Source organism: Tachyglossus aculeatus, chromosome 12, assembly GCF_015852505.1.
Source record: "Tachyglossus aculeatus isolate mTacAcu1 chromosome 12, mTacAcu1.pri, whole genome shotgun sequence".
NCBI classification, from domain to species: domain Eukaryota; kingdom Metazoa; phylum Chordata; class Mammalia; order Monotremata; family Tachyglossidae; genus Tachyglossus; species Tachyglossus aculeatus.
Window position 1 is genome coordinate 19017897 of NC_052077.1, and position 14482 is coordinate 19032378.

General features: G+C 37.0%; 1 protein-coding gene across 1 annotated transcript in view; it reads right to left on the reverse strand.

Moving 5' to 3' along the window:
- The window catches only part of TTC29 (tetratricopeptide repeat domain 29), a 161167-nt gene that overhangs the window by 128927 nt on the left and 17758 nt on the right, over positions 1-14482 (reverse strand). The window contains exon 6 of the mRNA XM_038755243.1: positions 4532-4755. Coding sequence (XP_038611171.1) covers positions 4532-4755 — 224 coding nt within the window. The remainder of the gene's footprint in view (positions 1-4531; positions 4756-14482) is intronic.

Consider the following 14482-nt stretch of genomic DNA (forward strand, 5'->3'; position numbering starts at 1 on the left):
CATTGATCATTTTTCTAAAAAAAGCCCTAAGTTCATGTCTCCCCTCTCCTCAAAATCCTCCATTGGTTGCTCATTCGTCTCCACATTAAACAAAAATTCCTTTCCCTGGAAGCAGCATGGCCTAGTGGAAAGAACACAGGCCTGAGAGTCAGAGATTCAAATCTTGGCTTGGCCACTTGTCTGTGTGACCTTGGTCAAGTCACTTAACTACTCTGTGCCTCAATTTTCCTCAACTGTAAAATGGGGGTTGAATCCTACTTAGATTGTGAGTCCCATACGGGACAGAGTCTCTGCCCAACCTGATTATCTACCCCAGAATTTAGTAAGGTGCTTGGAACAAAGAAAGCACTTAACAAGTACCATTAAAAAATTAATAACTAAACAAAAAAGACCCAGCTTTAAAGCAACTAATCAGCTCTCCCCGTTTTACCTCAGCTGCCGGGTCTTCTACTACGACCAAACCTGCACAGTTTTCTTTCCTAATTCCAACCTTCTCTATATACCTTCATTGTCTAACAGAAGCAGCATAGCCTAGTGGAAAGAACATGGGCCTGCGAGTCAGAAGGCCTGGGTTCTAATTCCAGCTCCACCACTTCGCTTCTGTGACCTTGGACAAGTCACTTGATGTCTCTGTGCCTCAATTATCTCATCTGTAAAATGGGGTTTAAGGCTGTGAACCCCATGTGAGACATGGACCATTTCCAACTCGATTATCTTGCATCTACCCCAACACTTAATACACTGGTTGGCACAAAGTACACTGGTTGGCACAAAGTAAGGGCGTAACAAGTGTCAATAAAAAAAAATCTTGTCTTTCTCACTACCTACCTTTTGCTCACATCTTCCCTCTGGTTTGGAACTTTCTCCCCCTTCATAATAATAATGATAATAATAATAATGGCATCTGTTAAGCGCTTACTATGTGCAAAGCACTGTTCTAAGCGCTGGGGAGGATACAAGGTGAACAGGTTGCCCCACGTGGGGCTCACAGTTTTAATCCCCATTTTACAGATGAGGTAACTGAGGCCCAGAGAAGTGAAGTGACTTGCCCGAAGTCACACAGCTGACAATTGGCAGAGGCGGGATTTCAACCCATGACCTCTGACTCCAAAGCCCGGGCTTTTTCCATTGAGCCATGCTGTTTCTCCTTCATATTCAGTGATCCACATCTCTCTCCATCTTCAAAGTCCTACTTAAATCATCTGCTCCAAGAGGCCTCCTTTAAGTACGCCCTCACTTCCCTGCCTAAGTCCTCCCTTCTACATTGTCTCTGCACTTGGGTCTGTTCCCCTTAAGCACTTTGATATTCACTACCTGCTCAACCTCACAGCACTTATGTACATATCCATCTGTAATTTATTTTAACATCTGCATCCCACTCTATTCTGTAAGCTCCTTATGGGCAGGGATCAGTTATACCTCCTCTTTTGTACTGAACTCTCCCAAGTGCTTAGGAAAGTACTCTGCAGACAGTAAGTGCTCAATAAATACCATTGATTGATTGAGGTCCTAAAGTTTAGCAACAGAAACACATTTTCCACATCCACAAAGGACCAAAGACAGAAACTGTTGCAAGAGACAATTTGAATGGAAACAGAGAAGAGTTTCTCAGTTGGAGGGAAGTAGTATTGGAACAGGATGAGAAGACTATGGGATTCATTCATTCAATCGTATTGATTGAGTGCTTACTGTGTGCAGAACACTGTACTAAGCGCTTGGGAAGTACAAGTCGGCAACATATAGAGACAGTCCCTACCCAACAGCGGGCTCACAGTCTAGAAAGGGGAGACAGACAACAAAACAAAACATATTAACAAAATAAAATAAATAGAATAAATATGTACAAATAAAATTAAATAGAGTAATAAATACGTACAAACATACATACATATATACAGGTGCTGTGGGGAGGGAAAGGAGGTAAGGTGGGGGAGATGGGGAGGGGGAGGAGGGGGAGAGGAAGGAGGAGGCTCAGTCTGGGAAGGCCTCCTGGAGGATGTGAGCTCTCAGTAGGGCTTTGAAGGGAGGAAGAGAGCTAGCTTGGCGGATGTGCAGATGGATCTTCTGCATTGGAGATCTTTAAAATTGGAATATATTGGGGGAGGCGGTATATAGTTATTCTTTGACCTAGAAGCAGGGTATGGCAGCAGTAAATAGGATTGATTGACTGATGGCCTGTTGGGATCCTTTTGCATCTCTATGATTCTCCAAGAACCTGTTTTTGAAGGTGATCTGTCCAATAAGTCTACTTTTCTGAAGGCAGCAGGTGATTCCTTTAAGCAGATATCACTGCAGTAAAAATATGGAAACACAAATATATGTGCAAGCTACCATAATACTATAGACACAAAAATTCCTCAACCAAGTTTAAACATAATACCAAAAGAAGGTAAGGAAAACTGCATTGTCAATCAGAGAAGAAAGCCTTGGGGACATTCACTTCAAGCACCCTTTTGCTTCTAAATGACATGGAGTAATGTTTTGTAACTTCCAACTAACAGTCCCAAAATCCTTTGATGGGTCTCGGAGCCAGCTAATTCTTGGTGGCTCAACAGCATACCCCAGCTTCAGCTTCTAGGTCCTTTATTACATCCTGAAGCATAGTGGCACAGAATACATATGATTGAATGAATAAATGAATAGGTTAATCGGAGCAGGACTTCCCACATAGCCCTACTTAACTCTATCTGCCACAAAAAGGTCAGACAAGACTCCATCAGAACTGACTCGGGAGTCATCGTGGAGTAGCCCTTGGACCTTGGTGAACTCCTCAAGGCAGACAAGTGTGCTTAACAGTTTCCAGAGTCCTACCTAGTCCCCTGATGGTAACCAGTACTTGTGTAAAGTAGCAGTACCATTTATTGAGCACCCAGCTGGTTCAGTTCACTCTTATAGGCCCTTGGGAAACACAGAATAAAGAAGTGAAATGTTCGTGCCCACGATAAGCTTATATTCTAGTAGAAAGGTCTTGGTGAGCGCTGACTGGGACAATTCACTGCCTTCTGTTGTCAACCAACACCCTCTATCAACAATGTCCTGGGTCAATTAATTAATGGTATTTACTAAGTGTTTACTGTGGGCAGAGCATTCTCCTAAGCATTGGGGAGAGAACAGTACAACAGAATTGACAGACACAAACCCTGGCCTTGAGGCACTTACAATCTACTCCCTGTAAGAGATGCCCTGACCCAGCATCCCAGAATCATTACCCAACAAAGAGTTGATGTGGCAAGGGGTCCAAAATGATGCCGTTTAGTGGTTGGTGGAGCACGCGGAAAGTCCTTGCCAGCCTCTGCTCCCCAGTCAGCGATCGGCAAAGATCATGGCGCAAGAAGCTCCACTCATCCCCTCCAACATCCAAGGCTCTTTCCTGGTTGCGGCCTCAGAGTCCTGATCACCTCTGACATGTCTCTTGGGGTTTTCAGGATGCTGTCCAAATATTGGGGAGGTAGCTACGATTTCATTTTCTCCACTCCCCCTTTTAATGGAGTCTGTGCAGGCATCTCAGAGGTTACCTTCTGGTCATCCAGTATCATCTCTGTGATCAAGCATCATCTCTTTGGTTCCCCTTTATGGTTGGAGGTTCCCCCTTATTCAACTTCTCCCTTTCCCCATGTTTGCTTGTTGTATTTCTACTCTGTAATAGCTATCATTTATGGTTTCTTTGCTGTAGTTCTCTGATTTGCTGAAGTAACTCTTTTTTCTACTGTTCTCGAAGACAGTTTCCAGCTATTCCTACTCCTTCACTGTGGATTTGCTGTTCACACCTATTAACCTTGAAGATAATCCTCTTTTTCCTCCCTTGCTGATGCTAGCAGCTGCCCCACCTGCTCTTTCTGCTCATATTTCAGTTCCCCTCGCAAATGAAATTTTGCATGCCCCAAAACAGTAGATTATATCAACAACCCGAACAATTTCCATCCAAAATCCTATCAGCCAGGCTATCGAGACACAAAGTCAACCAGGAATTATCTCGGTCGCAACACGGCAATCCAGCACAGCAAAGTATCACTTACATCACAACTGCGGATTAGGGATTTACTTGATACATTCACGATTCATTTTTCCATTGAAGCTGTCAACTCCAAAAACACAGTAGTTAAAACGTTCTGTTTTTGAATTCAGTTACAGAAAACACAATTCTGACCATTAAAGAGGACTTTTCAAGTTATGTTTCTCTACCAAGTAATTACACAGGCCATAAAGAAAGCGGGAAAACCATGAACAAATTCAGAGTTGGGGTGTAATCAAGACTCTAAATGAATCTAAGGATTCTGATGCTTTGACAAGGCTCCCTTGGTTTCCCGTTATGGTTTACGATGATGTCACCGGGGCCTCTCAGTATACCAGTGGCCTAGTAATTCAGCATTCCCCATCATTTATTCTATAAATACAGCTTAGTTGACTAAGGTTGAAATGTGCTAAGTTGCCTTAATGCTTCAGATTCATACATGAAACAATTTGGAATCTTCCCTCAGGCATTCACTGCTGCGGCTCCTGCTGCTCTGCTACCCTCAATTCCCCCACATACCTGATCGTTCGGCTGCCTCAGCCCTGGTCAGGAAGTGGTGAAGCTGATCCAGTTTATGAGGCTGCTCCTCCAGGGACGTCTGGAGCCATATGGCTGACCCAGGCCCTCCAGCCTCCCTCAAGGCATTCCACTTCTGTATCAGAGAGGAGAACTCGAAGAAGGACTTGTGATAACCCTCTTTCAGCATTTCTATGCAGATGTTCTTCTTGTGTGAATTCCTGTAACTGGGAATAAGAATCAGAACAAAGTTTTTTTCTAGTCCTTTAAGCCCCTATGATGTGTCTAGTCGTAAAATTACCATCGAAACAACACGTTTCCTTCAGGAACACACACAAAATTAACTAAGGATGTTACGATCGTGGCTTAATTCAAAAATGCCAAACATAATTCTGATTTAATAAGATGCCAAGAATAGAAAAGGCACAATGATCTTGATGAAGTTTGTTGTAAATATATCCATTCTAGCTGCACGAAATGCCAGTCAGAAAAATTAACATGGCAATATCAAAAAGAACACTGATGGCTGATAGAAATCGGCTGAAATTTTCCTGTCGCTTAAGAATGGTGAGCAAAGATAAACTTACATACTGAAGGTCAAAATAACGTATATTTTAAAACAGCTTTGCTGGCAGTAATGGTGGCTTAAATTAAAATGTTTGACAATTTCTGGAAACACAATCATTACATATTATCTTGCTTTCACCTAGGATTAGTTTAATGATGTGGCAGTTTTATAATTCTTAATTTTTAAAAAATACATATCTGGAGACATACATTATTGAATATAAAACAAGTCCGTCAATGAATCAGCTTTACAATACATAAAAGGGATTGATTTAATGTGGCATTTCAATACAAAATATGAAAGTTTGATCATAGATTTTCTCTACATTCTAATTTATGGGATCTAAATGCTTCTATAAACTGGCTTTCCAATACTGGAACTGATTAACAGAATTACTACTCTATTTGCATTATCACCTAGGATTCTACTACTTTAAAGAAACAAGGTACGTACAATCTTCAAGTACATAATACGTAACAAGAGCCATTGGCAATCACTGTGGAGTCACAGTTATACTTGATCAATTTGGGGGAACTTCAGGCTCAGAAAATGGATACTCAGTAATTCAAACAAATTAGGGAAATAAATCTATTTTTAACTTAACATTTTTCACTATTTTTGCATATAGAAACATCCATTTCATAGTTTGACTTAAAATAAAACCCATTTATCTGAAATATGAGAGAAAGAGAAAGTGAGAGCGAGCAAGAATAAAATGACAAAATGTCAACAGACATCACTGAGCTAATGAGGCCTTCTGGCAGAGACACAGCCTTAATAAGCCACGGGGGCAACCAGTTAAAGACTTTAAATAATTATTTTTAAAAATGTTTTCACCCCCACATGTTTACTTATTTTATGTTAGGAATTCATTTTAATTTAAATTCCATAAAAGAACTTGGACCCAAACAATCTCTACTCAACACTTAAACTGATGGCCCTGTGCAAATACTGAATTTTCTTTTGGCATCTTTAATTCCCTAAACTCCCTCACATTTGTGTCTGGCCCTTTTTATCCCCTTTTGAGGGAAGGAGGGTATCAGCTGTGCTGAACAGATTTAGGTCATTCTTTGGGCAATCCCATTCTCCATCCCCATCAAATATAGGCCTGACAGGAGGGGAGATTACTCAGCAGCAACCTGTACTTCCTCCAAAAGAAAAAGAAGAGACAACTATGTAATACAGTGGAGTTCAGTGGTTAGGCAGAAGGATCATTATTCCTACTCTCTCGGGAGCAATGCTTTGGCATGTCTCCCAACATGCTGTTCTTTGGAATGAAGTAACTCTAAACCATCCGGGATGGGGACTAGTCACTCAGTCAAGCTGTTTGAGCATTTGGGAATGGGAAGGAAGAACGATGTTCCTCATGGGTACATGGGATAGGGAAGGGCCCACAAAAGTCGAGATAGAGATAAGAACTGGAAAAGCGTTAAATATTTTTAACACGGCATGACAGAGCACTTTTAAAGTCTTTGGCAAGAGTAAAAATTCTTTTCACAAGAGCCACTCCTATAAAAACATCCCCACACGTACTAATATCTCTTGGGTTACAGCCAAGTCATTAAGCATATTGAGCTTCACCCTAATAATATGCTTGGATTTTAAAATATACGATTCAGATAAATCTATTTAAATGGATTTAATTTGATCACCATAATTCTATACATATGATCCCTGAGCGAGGCGGTTTCCCAACCAGATTAAGCAAAACCCGACTTCACCATTTTAGGAGGTTATACTCTAAGACAACAGTGGCATATATTCAATTTCCCCACAAAACAGGAACATTTATCCAGACAGACACACATTGCTTAATGGCGTTCTATCTAATGTGTAGGGAAAGTATGCATTATATGAAAGAACTGAGTTCATAGCACATGATAGATATTAAGGAAGTGGAAAATTAAATACAATATTTAGTTACATAAATGTAATTTTTATGTGCTGGAGAGTGAGTTCTTATAGTTGTTGCATATTCATGGACTCGGGTGAAACTCACCACTTCAGCCAGATATTCGATAGCATTAATTGATTGCCTACGAGGTACAGCACACTGAATTGATTGGAGACTGCACCAGAAGCAAAAGACTGGGAACCTGGCCTCAGAAGTTTACAATTTCACGGGGAGTTTACAACCTATATATCTCTTTTCTAAGTTGTCACAAGGTGGTAAGAATTGAAGAGCTGCTCTTACTTTATCCAGAATCTTTCTTAACTACAAGGAAAGCGTTTGGAATGTAAGGTTAATTAAGGCTTATGAACTCCATTTATACACGCAGTGATTTGTTTGTTCCAAAACGGTCCCCAAACTATTGACTGCTCTGTCTTATCCAGAGTAGCACCATTGAGAGTTGGAAGGGAAGGGAACAAGAGCAAAGATGGATATTTGCCTCTTTTAACAATGCTCTTCTGTGGTCATTACCATTGGGGCAGTAATGCCCAGGTAAAGGAGTTGGTGGGAGGACCTGAGGGCGGCAGTAGGAGAAAAAAGAATGGTGAGGAGAAAGGATAGATTGATGGAGGGGGAAGGAAGGAAACTTGGTTCATCTAGCTCTGGTAATTGACAATCCTAAATAATTAGAGAATTTGGCACACAACCAGAAAGATTACAGTAGCCCATTATTCAGCGATAAGATGATTCTAATACACTTGACGTATAATTCTTCACATGGGAAGCTGGTGATCAATAAGTCCATATTCCATAATAACAGTTCAAAAGCAGCTAAAACAAATGTAGCACACAAAAACACGCTTTACCTGACAAAATTGCACACTAAGAAACAAGAATACCTAGATATTGAAGCTCGATAATATAATACTTTTATATCATTATGTTAATATGTTACAAGTGGCTTATCTATGCATGAGTTATAACAGTCTTAGATTCATATTGTAGGAATAAATGTTATTAGAATCACCTAAGGGATAATTACTTTGACTCGTAAATTAATACTTAAACAGCTTCGGTTATATTAACTTTAGTGGTAAAAGTCAGTCCCTTTTCTTACACCTACATTGAAGTATAGCAGATGATTCCATGAGGAGAGTAGTAAAGTTGAGGTAATTTTCTTGTGAAACTAAGTCAAAATACACGTTGATATTTTTTCTCAAAAATGTATAGTGTTTGGTATATTGTTGCATATGGGGAAAGGATGAAGGAGAAAATTCAGTGTTATTTCTAAAATAGCTGTATTACTAAACCAAAAGGTTCCTAGTAGCTAGTAAAATGCTGATGAATCATCAAATAATTTTCTCACTTTATGCTGTCACATCAGCATCCTAGATGATTATCCTAGAAGTTATCCTAGATGATTACTTATTAAAGGAATTACAACATTACTACACCCTTTTCATGATACATGACTATACTCTAATAGGATTAGTAATCTATTTTCAAATGGCATTAAACACACAATAATAAAGGTTTCCTAGAAAAGAATCTAACCTCTAGAATTATTTGGGATTAGAATTTTCAATATGTTGAATGGTCTCTGGGGGCATCTACTGGAAATTTAGTAAAATTGCAGTCAGATCATATTCAGATCAATTCTTTTGTCATTATTTACTAAACTTTTGGAATACAAATTCTATAAGAAGATTCCCACAGAAGGAAAAACTATTAAAAGAGCTCCTTTAGAAAAATCACTAGTATATATTTGTGATTTGGAAGGTGAGGTGAGAACTGTTTGGCGGCAGAACAGTTGCTACCGTGAAAGATTCAATTTGAGAAAAACATAATACTTCTACTAATGTACATTTGACCCTTTTACATTTCTATTGGGAACAAATCCTAAGTATAAATTAAAAATAACATTTACAAGTTTAATTAAAAAGGGAATATACAAGTTTTTGAGATTATTTTTGTCATATCAATTATTTTTTTATTCCAATACTCAAGATATACCTAGGAAGCTGACATATTTCTGCTGGAGGAACAGTGGTCTCATTCCATTGTTCCAAAATAGGGAGAACTTTGGGTGAAGGCGAGTCAGAGAGTAATAAGGGCAAGAACCATGACTTTCCCTGGTTTATTTCCAAATTCAGTTTTAATTCTTGGGGATTTTTGCCACAGGTGATGGATGACCCCCATGGATAAAATTCCCCAAAAGAAATCTGCTCCATGGGAAAAAAAAACCTCAGACAATCAAGCTTCAATTTACAATCAAAGTGGGGAGGAAGTAGCAGGGTTTTTTTCTCCCTAATCCATCCCAACTTTACTCTTCCCAAGGACCAAAGAAATCCTAGTTGCCACTCCCTTGACAAAGATGCCACTGGTCCATCAACAGAAAATAAAATAATGCCATTCACCAGACTTCAAACACCAATTTCATAGGTCAGTAGAATTTAGTTTGATTTACTTTAAATCAAACTGATACTGCTTTCAATTTTTCAGAGAAAAACTTCTCAACATAGATAGTCCTTTTATTTAGGTAACAGGAAATAATGGGTTTGATTTGCTTTTCTTATGATGGCTATGTAAATTCAGATTTATAGGGGTTGCATGAAGAAGCAAAGATATCAAACCAGAAACCATAATTGATGCTTGCAAAGTTAACTTTGAGTCACATAATCCCTCTACAAGGAATTTGCCAAACTTAGTATTAAAGTTTAAATTTAAACTTAAAGTTTAAGTGCCAAGTTTAAAATCACAGCTAAAATAATTACTGTTATTAGCACACACACCATTTCTAGGGTTGGGGGATCCATAAATACTAACACTTCATTTAGACTTTCAGAAACTAATTGTATATATTTCATACATACAAAACAAAGGTATAACAGTCTAGATTAGACTAGTCTAATAGTCTAGTCTATATAGACTAGAAAATTAGTAAATCTATTATTTCTGATTATGATTAATAACTGAAAAACTGTAAGAAGATTTGAGGACACCTCAAATTCTAACTTTTTCTCTGAATGAAGCAACTCTGATTTTCACTCACTAGTATATTTGGTGAATCCTTTCTCCTTTAAATTTTGATAAGAATTTGGCAATTTTAAAACATTTCTGTATAAAATTCATCATTTAGATCAGCTGTAGGCTGACAGTCATTTTTTAATTAAAGCAAGTGTTTAAAAAATACAATATTAATAAGTATTGATCACGTTTGAACAATACATTTGCTACTAAAATAGAACATTTATAAAAGAGGATGAATCCTAATCATCAAAATAAAAATTGCAGTGAATTCATGAAAAATCCATACATTTCTTGTATTTCAAAATATGATTGTCTTTAAGATCTTGATGGCTGCCCAGGACACTCATTATTGTACTTGAATTCATGAAAAATAGGATTGTTTCAATTTTCTTGACTAGATTTGAATACATTCATCATCTTCTGAATAGTAAATACCTATATTTATATGAACTATTAATTGTGCAGCTATAAATATTTCTCCAAAAATCAGGAACCTAATTCATAGATAATGAAAACAAGAAATCATCATGAAAACAGTCCTTAAAATTTGAAAAGTATATACAATTACAGTGAAAACTGCCTTTTGGGAATATCCATAGACTAAAACAGAAGTTCTTCCCATTACTGTTTTTATTACTTTGATAATAATAATTTTAAAAGATAATTCATATTATTCATTTCATATGTAGCACAAGTATGCATGTATGGGCAGGGAATCTGTCTGTTAATTGTTATATTGTAGTCTCCCAAGTATTTACTAGTGTTCTGCACACAGTAAGCAGTCAATAAATACAATTGAATGAATCCAAACAGTGCATAACACTCTTCTATAGCAAGTTAACAAATTGCTTTAGAAGTGTAACAAATGCCTAAGGATTGCAGCCTAAAAAACATTCATTTTTATGGCATAGGCAGCGTACTAAGACAAAGATGTTACCACTAGTTGCATCTCTTTCAAATTACTTTTCTTTCTGTATAAAATGCATGGATTATTTATTTCTTAACTTCCAAAACTTAGCATAGATAATAACTTTGGAACTCATTGTTTCAAGTCTAAAATCTGGAACATTGTCTTGCTACTTTCAGAATTGTCATTTCAGAATTGTCAAGTAGAAAGGCTTCGAACTGCATGCAACAGAATATTTATTCTTGATATTTTTGATTCCACGATGTGAACGAGGGTTCTTTAGCACCCCTTCACAGAACTTAAACCATCAATTTAGGTTTAAAATATCTGTTTCTCTTAAGCATGCTATATATTAAATCATTGCATATTAATGCAAATAACTTGAGAAGTTTCCATCAAGTAACGTATTTGAAATTTTAGTAAATATCATTAATAAGTAATGAGCCACACATAACATACATTTTGACTTATGAGTTAGAATGGCAATAAATTATTAACATATTTATCTAGTCCTTTATGCCACAATTCAGACTATTAAAACAATGGTTCAAAGATGAAAAACATTCATTTCACCTAATTGGCCTAATCAAGGTTAAAAAAAATTCTAAGGCATTTTAGTGAATACTCTAAGAACCCATGCATGAAGAGATTTACGTATACACTATAATAGTTATTTGTAGTCCCATTGAAATATCATACATAAACTGAATAGGACATTAAGATATTCATGAAATGATGGTTTTTCAGCACCTAATGGAGTGCTTCTGATATTATGAAAACATAATCCTTTTGATATCATAATGGACACAAAAAGAAAATGCCACATATCCTAATGGAATAGTGCTGAATTTTGCACTAAAGTGCAAATCCCTGACAGGATTCTTGTCATATTTAATTATTTATTTTATATTTCAAGACATCTGGGCAATTAACAATGGGGAAAATCAATTACAAAAATTAAAGTCTACAAATGTTTTCAAATGGCTTCACTTACCATTACATCATATAATTAGAAGAAAAAAACAAGAATATATTGCCACCTCAGTAACAAAAGGTAAAAGAATAAGAAAATGAATCCTATCCACAGAAACACGTATCAGTCACTTGGCATAATTTTTCTTCTCAAGTGTGTGTGTATGTGCATATGTGCGCACATGTACATGCAATACATTACTAAGTAGTATTTTACTGAATATATATTAGGATTCACTTACATAAAAGTCATATAATTTTTACCTGGGGTAACAGCATTTTGAAATCATATGTGTGCTTATCAAAACAGAACATTTCTGAATCTTGCATACAATAATTCTTATCACACATAATTAAAATGATAATTATTAGAATTTTAAAATTATAGAGAAAAAAGTTTGTCTTGCATTCTGATCTTTTAAAATTTTACATCCTTTTGCATTTATCTTGAAACTTCTAACAGTGATCCTAAATATTACTGAATTTTTACAGAGAAGTGAAAGCTCAAGAACATAAAGACCAACCTTAGTAAAAACAACAAGTTATACTAAAAGGAAAACCAGCCCAGTGTTATTTTTTATTAAAACATGCCATGTATTTTATCTTTGTATGAGTTCGATAAGGTTAGCAAGTAAAATTCTGTTTCCTCTGCACTGGATAATAGTCATGAGAATCTCGAGTTTGCACCTTCCCATTAAATATGTATTGTATTTTTTGAAATTATTCACCCCGCCTTTTATCCAGATCATGTCTTTGAAATGAGGAAGTAGATAATAAATGGAATAATTCATGATTTTCCATTAAATATGAAACTTTCTTTTGCAGAGTTTGTAAATTGAAGTTCTATATAATGTACGAAAGTTGATTATAACTTTATCCTTTTGATGAAAACCTTTTCTACTACACAAACGCACAGAGAAGTTTCTTTAGAAAAAGTAAACCACATAACCACTCTATATTCTATTCCAACACTTCTATTCTTTAAAAATATGATCTAATTTTACCCCTCTTCTATGCATGATTTGAGATCTATTTTTATGGACCACAGGAACAGATTAATTTCTCAAATTTTATTTTCAATAGAAAATGAGAAGCACTGAATACAAATTAGGGCAGGCAGTTTAGAGATTTCTAGTTCTGGTCTCTGAAACGAGCTTTGTTGAGAAATCTTATTCTCCCATTTGCATCTCAGTCAAGTGAAGTCAGACTTAAAATGTTGACAATTCTGGGATATTTTTTGTGAAAAAAAGTTAGTGTGTTCCACTTAAAAAAATAAAGACATTTTAAATGAACATTACTCTTTCCATATGCCATTTTCCTTTTCAAAAGCAGTAGACTATCTGCAGGGAATTATTAATTAGAGGTTTGACTCATATTTTCTTCCTTAGGAAATTGTTTTAAAATGAATGATATAAGATTCAAGTGGTGAACAAATGAAGTTACACCTGACTAGATTGAGAGAAAAATTATTTCAAAATGTACAATTCAAGGGGCCAAGACCAGTAATTAGGCTTGTCCATCACTTAACACAGCATCACATATGGAAGAAGCATGATTTTTGATGCCTGATGAAATCATCAAATTTCAAATTCCAGATACTGAAGAGACACTTGGTAAAGCAACTGACTCACTTCTGCCAGAACCCATGTTTCCACTCTGCATTTCAGTTGGAAGACAGCAAAATGAGGGAATGTTCTTTGGATAGTGCATGTGTTTGGATAGGATGAGTTGTGGCATCATAGGTAAGCTTTGGACATGGGGTTAGTACTAGAACGCGAGTTCATGCTGTATATGAACAATATGGGGTTCTGCTACAACCTAATGTGTTTTACAAGTACGTGTACTTCAGTATGTTCTAACTATGACACTCAAGAGCAGTCAATTAGCAATTGGCATTTGAGTGCTTACTATGTACAGAGCACTGCACTACAAGCTTGGGAGAATACAATACAGTAGAGTTGATAGACATATTGCCTGCCCACGAACTTATAGCCTGGAGTGGGATATAGGCATTTATATAATTTATAATATGTGATTTAAAGAAATGTACATAAGTGGTATGGGGTTGAGGGTGGGGTATCAAATGCCCAAAAGCCATAGATCCAAGAGAACAGATGCCATACAGGGGAGGCAAAACCAGGAGATGTGACCATGATAATGCTTTGAAGGTGGGGAGAGTGGTGGTCTGGCATATATGGAAGGGAGTTCCAGGATAGGGGGAGGACGTGGGACAGGATAGGTAGAGAAATAGATAAGATTGGGGTTTGGTGAGTGAGATGGTGTTAGAGGAGCAATGTGTGAGGGCTGGGCTGTAGTAGGAGAGCAGTGAGGTAAGTTAGAAGGGGTGAGCTAATTGAGTGCCTTAAAGCCAATGATAAGATGTTTGTTAGAGTTTGGTCTTTCAAGAGTCCTAGATCACTGGTTTTCTTTATAAACCTAACCTGACCATTGGAAGCAGCTTGTCACTGAAACCCCTGTGTCAGACAATGTCCTTTATTTCATCGCCTTGACCTGCCTTCCTGAAAAGGTCCATCTGGAAAGAGCACACAATTGTTCTCTATTTGAATGTCATAAGCTCCACCCTTC